The sequence below is a fragment of the Ursus arctos genome, unplaced genomic scaffold (assembly GCF_023065955.2).
Source record: "Ursus arctos isolate Adak ecotype North America unplaced genomic scaffold, UrsArc2.0 scaffold_2, whole genome shotgun sequence".
NCBI lineage: Eukaryota > Metazoa > Chordata > Mammalia > Carnivora > Ursidae > Ursus > Ursus arctos.
In genome coordinates, this window is record NW_026622874.1 from 23,178,706 (window position 1) to 23,190,001 (window position 11,296).

The 11,296-nt window shown below is 43.8% G+C and overlaps 1 protein-coding gene and 1 long non-coding RNA gene across 5 annotated transcripts in view; one reads left to right on the top strand and one right to left on the bottom strand.

Moving 5' to 3' along the window:
- The window catches only part of SMG7 (SMG7 nonsense mediated mRNA decay factor), an 87,452-nt gene extending 78,942 nt beyond the window's left edge, over positions 1–8,510 (bottom strand). Inside the window, exon 1 of one of the 4 annotated variants that reach the window (XM_048225021.2) lies at positions 7,959–8,510. In XM_048225021.2, coding sequence (XP_048080978.1) covers positions 7,959–7,987 — 29 coding nt within the window. In that variant the 5' untranslated portion in view covers positions 7,988–8,510. The remainder of the gene's footprint in view (positions 1–7,958) is intronic. The other 3 variants (XM_048225018.2, XM_026509201.4, XM_048225017.2) reach the window with 3 other exon arrangements.
- On the top strand, positions 7,862–11,077 carry LOC130544201 (uncharacterized). Its single transcript, XR_008960289.1, has 3 exons — positions 7,862–8,125; positions 10,068–10,394; positions 10,753–11,077. It is a non-coding gene; the product is annotated as an uncharacterized LOC130544201 (long non-coding RNA).
- The last annotated feature ends 219 nt before the right edge of the window (positions 11,078–11,296 follow it).

Sequence of the window (11,296 nt, forward strand, 5' to 3'; positions counted from 1 at the left end):
GTTTTTTTTGCCACTGATAGGGCAAGGCAAACCAGGAAAACAAAATAAAATAAAAGGCAGGATATTCAGAATCATGGAATCTCAGCGCTAAAAACAACAGACTTCAAGAACTTCCCTAAGGCCCCTGTGTATAAGCCATAGCATCTATGAACTATGTGATAATTATGTACTTGTTTGTAGGGCCTGCTAAAACTATTTGACAATAGATCCTCTTTTTGTCCCCAGGGACCTGGGATATATACCTTGGCCCAAACTGAATGTTTACTTGCGGGAGGGATGAATGGATGCATATGAGAGGGACACAGAAAGAGAAAAAGGAAAACAAAAGTGTCAATATAAGTGAGAAAGAAAAACAATCAGTGGATGAATCTGGCCGTTAGTTCTTTGGCACCTCTGGAAATACCAATTCCAATGAGGTGCTAAAGAAAAATAGCTGGATTTTAAAGTATTAAGGAAAAGCAGATGACAAATAAAAGTAAAAAACTACAGGGCAAACTTGAAATTGTTAGCCATAAGAAATTTTGGTAAGGAAGGACAGAATCTAAAGGGAAAACAGGAACAGGAAAGGATTTTTAAGAGAAAACTGAGAGTGGTCCACAAAATACTATTAAGGGGAATATTTAAATAGACTAAAATAATAAAAAAATAAACTAAAAGAGGGGAGACAAAAGAACTGAAATAAGGTTCTGGAAAAATGGTATATGATCAAGTGCACAGGAGAAGGGATCCTTCAGGACTCTAACCAAATTGGCTTTCCCCTTCCACCGTCTACACCAGCCATCATGTGTTCAGAACCACCACTTACACATCTCTACTTCTTGGTCCGTAACTATCTTACCTAAGAAAAAGTTAGAAAGGCCTGGTTAGAATACTAATGTCATATATTAAATGAGAGTAAATGAAATGCTTAAAAATTTATTTGGAGTAAAGGAGCTATGAGATGTTCCTCCTTCCTATGACATCAATTTTCCTAATATTCACTTTTAAAAGTCTCATCCATTTTTCAAAACCCAAATCAAATCTCACCTCCTCCAAGATACCTTCTTCACCCCACCTTCACTTCTGTTGAAATAAAGTTCTTCTTCCTTATATTTACATAGTACCTGTTTCTCTACCATAGCACTTTCTGGTTTATCTGTTATTATTATTAAATGTCTTTCTCCAGTATCTTTGAGCTTCCCACAGGCAAAGCCCCTATAATTGTGCTCTGAACATAGTATTAACTGCCAATAAAATGAAACAGACTTTAAAAAATACATTTAAAATATGTACAAGTTTTCACCAAGTCTAAATATGGTAACTAGTCTATTACACCTAAGAGAAAACAGTTAAGAGAAGCCTAAGAAGTAATCTATGGCTTGAAGAAGGAGAAAATAAGAAAAAGAATTTATGCTGTGCATATATGATATAACCTTCCTCTCTCTCTCTCTCTCTCTCTCTCTATATATATATATACATATATACCTTTTTTTTTCTTCTCAACTGATAGTGGATATGTGTGGAAGTATTTCTGGTTGACACAAATGGAAGTGAATGATACTGTCATTTAGTGGGTAGAGGCAAAGGATGCTACTAAACATCCTATGATGCACAGGACTGCCTCCACAGCAAAGAACCGTCTGATCCAAAATGTCAGTTAAGGGCGCCTGGGTGGCTCAGTTGGTTAAGCAGCTACCTTGGGCTCAGGTCATGATCCTGTAGTCCCGGGATTGAGTCCCACATCAGGCTCCCCGCTCAGTGGGGAGTCTGCTTCTCTCTCTGACCCTCCCCCCCTCTCGTGCTCTCTCAAATAAATAAATAAAATCTTAAAAAAAAAAAAAATGTCAGTTAAGTGCCACGGTTAAGAAATCCTGTTCTAAATGAAGCAAAGAAGAAAAACAAAGCTGCTACCTAGTCTACTTGAGACTGCTAAAGTTTTCTTAAACATCTACTCTTCCTACTGACTAAAAATTGGGTCTAAGGGAGTGAAAACAACATTCCTAAGGAGCTCCACTTACATGTTAACAAGAAAGGAGTTGGTTACAAGTTCTCACTTACCTTGTGACATGTTTGCCAAAACTCCGTCCCTGTATATTTCTGTAACTGCTGATTAGCCCTTCTTAGTTACAATCTCCTAGACCACTGTTAAGTCCATCCACAACAATTCAACAACTACATTAAAATACATCTTGATTATAAACTTGAACGACAACATGTGATGACCACCTGCCAAATACCACCACATACAGATGACCAAGCCACTATCCAAAAGACATGTGCTTAATAATTTATTCTCTGAACAAGATTAATCAGGTAAATGAACCCACCTAAACTTTCAGGTCCTCATTCATGCCACTAGAACCAAAAATCTGAGAGGCTAGATAGGATTAGAGATGCAGTTGGAGGCTGCAAACAATATTACTCCACCAAAAAACAAACTAGCCCTTTTAAAGTCTGAACCACACTCTACCCCAAAATTGCCTCGAGAAACTTGCTGCACTAGTGAGTCCAGATCTTACTAGAGCACCTTAAAAAAACAAAACAAAAGCTCAGCAGTTGTTTCATCTACCAGGAAGGTAGAACACAGCAGCTGTTAGAAAGCAATGAAACATAGTCTAGGACAGGAAGTATACATTTTGAATCCAACTGAAACCACAAGGGAAGCAGAAATTAACTGCCAAAACAATTTAGCCAGTCAATATTCAAGCAGGTAAAATGCTATTAAAACCATTATAACAAAAAAAACAGTTATAAGCCTCAAGAGAGAGTCATTTTTTTCCCAACAATTTTACCATGTTTGGTAAATCAGTCATGTTTGGCTGATTGTCTGGGACCAAAGCTATTTGATTTTAAATCCTGTGCAGGGGCAGGGGGTAGGGGAGACTTTTTGACCACGTGAATTAGAATCAGCATGTGCTACAGGATTCCTCTGTGTGTGTGTGTGTGTGTGTGTGTGTGTGATTTCATATTATGCTATAGGATTTCTTGAAGTTTCTAGACACAGTGAATGCCCAGCCCAGAATTACCAGAATCTTCCAGAACCTATTTAGTATACATATTCCTCCCAAACTGCTCCCACTAACTTCTCTGCTCCTCTCCCCAGGCTAGGATAAAAGGCTCTGCTTGCTACTTTATCCAGCCACATCTCCCCACCTTTTATCTCCCTGTGTCCCAAGATTTACAGTGACACATTTTATCTTAACAACTTACTAGATATTTTAATTAGTATATAAATGATAACCATTTTTCTGCTGTCTCGGAAAACCACCCTGTGGCTGTTACATTATTTCTACCTCTGGCAACAAAGTTTCTGACAAAGAAGTGTGCCACTGGAATGCAGCTCTTTGTTAACCGAAGTATCACGAAAAAAAAAAAATTCTAACAAAACAATTTGTAGAAGTTTCTCTTAAAGGTGTGTAATACCAGGGATCAACTTTAGGTGGATCTCCCTGAAAAACCTAGAGCACAGAATGAAATTAAAGCAAAAAGACAAGAACAGGGAGGGAAGGAAAGGAGAAAAGTCAGAGGGACTACACAGTACCAACTGCTGCCTCCCACAACAGCAGCGGATGTCATTCAGTGGCACCTGTGCCACCTTTTATAACAAGACTTGACCTATTTGGTATTCCCTCTGGCTATGATTATTCTATTTTCTCAACTTCCCAAACAACTTTGATGATGTCTTCCCTGTATGGTACTTCAAGACTTTTCCCATGCCTGTTTTTCCAACTTTGATATGTTAATTCCCATATTCCTACTCCCTAAAATACTATTGTTTTAAAGCATGATATACATCACCTACTATTTCACCCATGGATTATCCTTACCCTTCTCCCACCTTTATTAAATGAACAATAGTCAATATACCCTTTTCTTCTACTTGAGGTGTCAAAGTCTTTAAGATCTTTCCATTTTGTCATAAATCGAAAGAGAAAACACTGAATTTTTCTTCACTCTGAGTAATACATTTCTAAGGATATTCAGTCTAGGACCCTCATAGTTAAGACCATTTCTTTTTTTTTTTTTTTTTCAAAGATTTTATTTATTTATTTGACAGAGAGACAGCCAGCGAGAGAGGGAACACAAGCAGGGGGAGAGGGAGAGGAAGAAGCAGGCTCCCAGCAGAGCAGGGAGCCTGATGCGGGGCTCGATCCCAGGACCCTGGGATCACGACCTGAGCCAAAGGCTTACGCTTAACCACTGAGCCACCCAGGTGCCCCAAGACCATTTCTTATTTTTATAAAATGTAGGAAAGTATTCTTAATTTATTCATTTGGATAGGAGTCTTGTCCATCTGCTATTTCAAAAAATGACACTTCTCAAAAAAAATTTTTTTAAAGACACTTCTCTTCCAACAACAACAAAAAAATGTCCATCATCCTGTCGTGCCTAGAACGTCACCTTCTTTCCCAAGCAGAAGACAGGTTTTTTTTTCATCTCTGCTCTATTTCTACAACTTCAAGACTATTTCAGTCCACTTGATTTTGAATTCCCTCTATCTTCATCTTATTGATGCTTTTTACTTCATAACCTCATATCTCACTCTTCTGAAACTGCCATCTTACTCCCTGGTTTGCCACCACCCCACCATTTCAATGCCAGACACCCCAGCTCATTTACTCCAACAAATTAATTCAGCTGACACAAAGCTAATTTTCCTCTACATAAGGAAAGATCTGTAGCTATGCAGTTTAAAAATTGCCCAGTCATGGTCTTATACCACTGAGAAAGGTAGGCAACAAAACTCCCCCGAAAGTCAAGGTCACAAAGAATAATTGCTGTACCCCCAACCACACTTGTTCAGCAATACCTAGCATCCTTCCCAAGTTGTCTGACAACCAAAGGTTCGGTTTCCAACAAAGAAAAGAAAGTGAACATGATGCTTCCCTGAAGACATTCTCTAGCCTCCTCACAACCGACTTTAAATAGAATGATTATCTGAAGAGGAAAAGGGAAATTTGGACTGGTGCAAGTCTTTATTACCCCTTTACCCCTTCCTCTCTAAGTCCCAGACTACTATTAGCCCTAAGACTTGCTTTATTTACTTAGAATAGACATGCAAGACCGAGAAAAGACTGGCTCCCAGGAATCCTTAAAGGACCCCAGGTCCTATGCCTGTTCAATTTTGCTTACTCAACTTTAGCTGGAAAATATAAATTATTTAAACATGGTGTTCATTCTTATTCTTCTCTCCTTTCTTCAAAGAACTCAAATCATCTCAAATGATCTACCAGTGATTCTACAACTTAAGGATAAATCTTCCCTATCATGCTGATTTCACAAAATATAAAACACATTAACACAGAAGCCTCTCAAAGCCAACTGATCTTCCCATTGAAATTATCACCTCTCTCCCAGTCTGCTTTTCATACCTTTCTATTCTACCATCTTACTTCTGGTCCTAACTGCCCATTATTATATTACACAGATTCATCTCCCTAATACCTATCTATGAACATGTGAATGATCTTCTAAACAAAGCATCTCAGATTCTCCACTGTTCATCCATTTAACTATAAACTATAGTTCATGATTCAAGACCCTCTCAAATACGGGCACCTTACCTAACAGGCTTTCCTTGAACACCCTGTCTATACAAAACAAGATATCCATAACTTGCCTTTTCCTCCTAGTTCTTGTCACCACCTGACAAACAAACTTATCTGTTCATATGTTTATTGATTGCATAATTCTACCAGAATATGTCTTCCTATGTTTACTCTTTTGTTCACCATTGTATCCTCAGCCCCTACAAGAGTGACTGGTATATACTTAGCTCTCAATATGTATTTGTGGAAAGAACGGTTGAACCCAGACATGTCACACAGTATGGCTAATACGCAGTTAGAAGACCTACAGAGCTTTCACATACCAGCCATATGGTCCTCAACAATTTTTACTTCCTTATGCTATACTTCACTCATCTGTAAAAGGAAGGGGTTGAACTTCATCTATAAAAAAATCTATATAAGTTTTTCCAGCTGCATCACCCTATATTCTTGTTTAAACTAGACTAAACACCTTCCCTGGCCCCAAACCTTCCTATATTCATATCTCTGCTGTTTCCTTCCATTGGATTCCCCATTCTCAATCCACATCTGTCAGAATTTTGCTTATTCTTAAGGCCCATAATAAGTGCCACTTTCTCCTTGAAAACTAACAAACTGTAAACTCTGTAAGGAGAGGGTGGAGTTCTTTTCTATTCTCAGCAGTTGGGACAATGCCTCCCGTATAGGTGTTCAACAAAATGACTGATGAATCATGAGTGTATGAATGAGCAAATGAACAAAGGAAGTTTTTCCTGATTTCCCCCAATTGCTCAGGTAATCTGCCTTTGGACTCTTATAACACTTGGCATCTTTTTGACAGTTTACTGTATGCTATTATTGATTTACTTGCCTAATACACTAAACGCAAATACCTTAAAATTAAGTACTATCCTAATGGTTCCCATAACCCCCCTCTACAATCTCTAACGTAGATCTTTCCCACAGTTGTTTTTATTAAGTTCATCTGATATGTTAATTAAAAGGGAATAGTGGAGAAAAAGGACTACCCTATAGTCATTGAACACACATGTTGTGTAGATCCTGTCACTGTTAAATTAGGCATTCAACCATAATTCAAAGATCTCATCACTCTCTCCTTTCCATACTCTGCTTAATGAAATTATTACTACTTTTTCATAAGTAGAACAGTCACTCTCCTATATCACTTACTACCTACCTTCTCTTGTAATATGCATATAGAAAGCCAAACACACATCAATACTTTCACTTCACTAAACAGCTAAAGTGATTTTTCTGCTCATTTCCGACTTCTACCCCATCCAATTCCCTCCTCTACAAGGTATGAAACCATTTTTTTTAAGAGATCTTCCCATAAGCCTGCCTTAGTTCTGCTCCTGAAAGACAAAAAGGATCCGTTTTAAGATCTTCCTTCCCCTTTTCTAAAAAGCAGCAACTCTCCAATTAATCTCAGGCTCTAACAATATTTCTCTGCCATCAAGATTTTGACCCTCTTTTACCTCTACCTTGAAGCTCTTATTCTGCTTCCATGGAACCTTCCTGGCTGCACAATCGCTGGTGTCTTTCCATCCAGTATGCTCTCACCATCACATACTTGGTTCCAACGTATCTATCTTACCCTTCCTAAAATGTTTATCAGTCGCTCCCTTTACACCACCCCAGACACACATCACATACTCGCACACGCTCTGTACCCATGCGTCACTCTACCTCCGACATACAAGTTCCTTACACCACTCTTAATGAATGCACACGACTCTCAGAATGGTATCTTCCGACTACACTAATTCTAACTCAGTTTCTTCTGGGGAACCCAACACCGTCCACAGTACCTCCCTCTTTCCTCACTTCCTCATCCATTCCCCCCTCTTTTTGCTCCCACCCCCATCCAGCCAACTAACTACAGATGACATGATTCCTCAGCACTTTCAACCCAAGAATAAAGAACAAACTCGGGTTTCCAGCGGTCTCCCTCTCCTCTAGTCCTTCCTCCTCGCCCCCCTCCCCCAGGTGTGCAGACTTCCACCTCGTCCTCTCCCCATGCATCGCCCCAACCCATCCCACACCACACAACGTTACCCCCACCCATTGGGATCAGACTCCACACCCACCTCTACTCGGGTCGCCGCCGCCGCCCCCCCTCCTCGCCAGCGAGCCTGCGACCCCGGGGGCGCGCGCGCACACACATTCTCACGCTTCCCTAACCTCCTTCCCGGCACCAAGACTAGCTGGCTACGCTGGAACTCAGCCCAGCCCGCGGGGGCTAGACACCCGTGAGTGTGCCCGCCCCGCCCCCTCCCGCGGATCCCCTCGCAGCCCCCGCCTCCCTGCCGGGGAAAGAGAGGACACAGCAACTCCCCCGCCACCCCGACACACCACCTCTGTGTCTGTTGCTCCGTGCCCAACCCTCGACCAGCGCCCCCCACGTACGGGGCCGACCTCTGCACTCACCGGAGATACTGCGCGCTCTGCAGGCTCATCCTCCGCCGCCGCGTCTTCCCGCGAAGCCTCTGTGGGTCTCTCAGGCTCCTCGAAGCGGCCCCGCGGCACCGCGGGTGCTGGCGGCCGCCGCCATCTTCCTCTCCTCCGGCTCCTCCTCGCTCGGCGGGGGGGTGGGGGTGAGTGAGGCGAGGGGGAGGGAGCGGGGAAAGCTGCTCTCGCTGCTGCTCTGGCCCGTGGGGCGCAGGGACACTCCGACCCGGGAGGGGGGAGGGGGAGGGAGAAGGGAAGGGGGCGGGGGAAAGGGGAGGGAGAAGCAGAGGAAGGAAGTGGGGGTCCCTCTCGCGAGATTTCAGTGGCGCCCGTCCCTCTGGGTGACTTCTGCCTCTCTGTAGCGCTCCCTCTTGGGATCGGCTAACTGTGAGGACCCTGTGCGGCTTTTGAGGGACCTGCTGGAGGCGTTTGGCGGCTTCCGGCCAATCCACCCCTCTCCCGCGCGAGGGGGTAACCCCAGCCTCACCGGGAACATCGAGCCCAAATCAACCAGGAGTTACACTCAAAGTCTTCCCCCGTCTTTCCACTCCACCCGATTTCTCTCTTCCTCTTTCCACTCCTCCACTCTTCCCTACCGGAAACGCTGCCCCTTCCTCCTACAGTTCCGCCCGCCAGTACCTCAACTCTAGTCTACCCTCGCGCCCCCGAGAGTGACGCTAAGGACCCCCTCCCCCTTTCTGGGGCCTTTCCTCCTGCACGCCTGGAGACTGTTGAAGGGGATGGGGTGGAGCCCAGGGAGGAAGAGAAAGAAAACCAATCGGATTGGATAAGCAGATGCCATGGCAACTGGCGGCTGTGGTTGTATTGTCATAGTAACCAATGTGTGCGGACTGGGTGACCCTTCCTCGGCGAATGGATTCCCTGGAAAGTGCCCAGGGTTCCCCCTTGGCTTCCCTTCCGTCTAAAAGCCTCCCCCAGGTTGGGAATCCGGGTGTTCTCCTGGGCGGCGAAGTTCATTTCCTCTTCCCTTTCCCCTTCCCGCAACAATGGGGGGACCCCGAGGCATTCACCGTGGGCTTTTCCACCCGCCTGCGGCCGGGAACCACCTCCAGTTTCCTCTCAGTGCGGGGCGTGGAGAGGGCCGGGCCTGCGAGGAAGACGCCGGGCCTGAAGGCTGGCGAGCTGCGGACTGGAGCATGGAGGGCGAGGCGGCCCGGCGAGGCGGCGGCGCGAAACTGCGAGGCGGGCGAGGGGTTTCCCCAGGACTGCCTCGGGCTTGGAGAGGCGGGATCCCGCCAGGACGGGGTCCCTGAGGGAGGAGAACGGCACACGACGACCCAGATTCGTCTCCTGCCGGGCAGGGACCTCAGACTTTTCCCGGAGGGTCGACCCCTTACCGAAATCCCCCAAACCGCAGCCCACGCACGCCCTCGGCGACCGAGCCACCGCTGCTGCGGGGAGGCCTGCAGAGTGAGCGTGGGAACACATGCTAGAAGACTTCACAAGTGGTTTTCCAGCATTTAGAGCCAGGGACGTGGTGAGACGCCCACGACTGCCAGCCCTCTCAGAGGCACCCCCCAGTGGGGGTCCCACTTGATAATCAAAGGCTGACGTCCGAGTTCCTCCCGCTGCAGACTTCTTTGATGGGTCCGCAGTGTTTTAGAACTTGTCACTTTGTATCTTTTGGGTCCGAGAGGAAAACGTTGAGTAAAATAGTATCGACAAGAACCTAGATACTGGAGCGAACTTCCGATGAAAGGCATCTAGGAAAAGGATTTTCATTCTTAGAACAAAGATTTTTGAAAGTGTTAGGTGTATTTTGTGTCAGGTTTGGGGCTAAAAACCAGAAATAAAGAATGGGGTCAATAATACTACGGAATGTGAGAAGTAGCTGGAGAAATGGTCATTCTCATGGTTTGAAGGACTTGACATTTTACAAATTACATTTTCAATTTGCATTGTGGAGTCCTTTACGTAACTGTACCCAAATACTTTAGGATGTATAACTGTATAACCCACTCCCCACCCCCCGGAATGCAGCCCTCACTAGTTAAAATCAGGATTTTAATGGGCTGTTTTGGTTTGGCTGGGTTTGGGTAACCGATTTCCTGCTGTCTTCCATGCTAGGTAAAGAGGCACTTTCAAGATCCTTCCCTGAGACCACACCTATTACAAGACTAGACCAATGTCTTCTTGGAACATCACGTATACGTTTGGAGGAAACGAAAGGACAGGCTACTCTGAAGTAAATCCCAAGAATAGATTATCATTAACGAAATAGAACCTGAACTATGCCCTGCCCCTCCTGCTACCACAGCCTACTGTGATGTGGCGTGAAGCTGGTGACTGCAGCTGTACACAATGCCCCCTGTCATCCCTCGCCTGCACCAGCGCGCCACCCACTCAAGGAAAAGAGAGCCACCTAGTGAAAGATTGTTCTCATCTCCGGTGTAGGTACTTCTTTTCCTTCAACTCTAGAGGCCAAGGATGGAGATTACTACCACATATTACCTAAAATACCCTACATCTCTTTCCTGAAATGTATTAATCAGATCTTTAAAAAAGATTTTAGCCAGAATAAAAATTTTATGTTAGGTAAAATAGTTACTCTCCTAGTAATCATCACAATAACACCTTTTAGGTCTGTGGCTTATAGCTCCAATAAACAGTATCTGAGTATATGTCATGACACTCCTGACAAGGGATCTAGGAGAATATTATTATTATCTTCTCATTTCAGAAATAAGGAGTCTGGGATCAAAAAGATGAATCCTTTTGTTGTTTTTTTCTATAAACATTTATTATATTTCAGGCACTGTCCAGGTTTCTGTGGATTCTATGGTAAAGAAGAAATGGTCCCTGTCTTGGAGAAACCCACCTTTGGTAGAGATAGCAGAGAGTGGAGAAGTGACATGAATGCAGTATGGTGGGTGCAGTCATTAAGGTAAGAACAAAGTACTTCAGGTACACCGAAATAGCTCTTTATGGAAGCTTTCCTAAGAATTTTATAGAATTCTTCAGTAGCTTTACAATGTCCCTCCAAACTAGATAGAATAGTAACAGCAATGCCAATCCTGAAAGTAACTTTTGAAAATCAATAAAACTCAGAAAACCCAGGATTTACATATTGCATAATATACATTTTCCAGTCTCCCCTCTTTCTACTGTCCCCCCATCAAAAGACTTGTAGAATATAAGCATCCTTATGCAATAGCTTTTATTCACATTTTCCCCCTGCAGATATAAATTACATCTAAACCAGAGAAATTAAAGAGAAACTCTTACTTTGTCTAATCCTACCTGATTTTAAGTGTTTTTTTGTGTGTGCCTAAGTGATTTTGTGGAAAGATCATAAG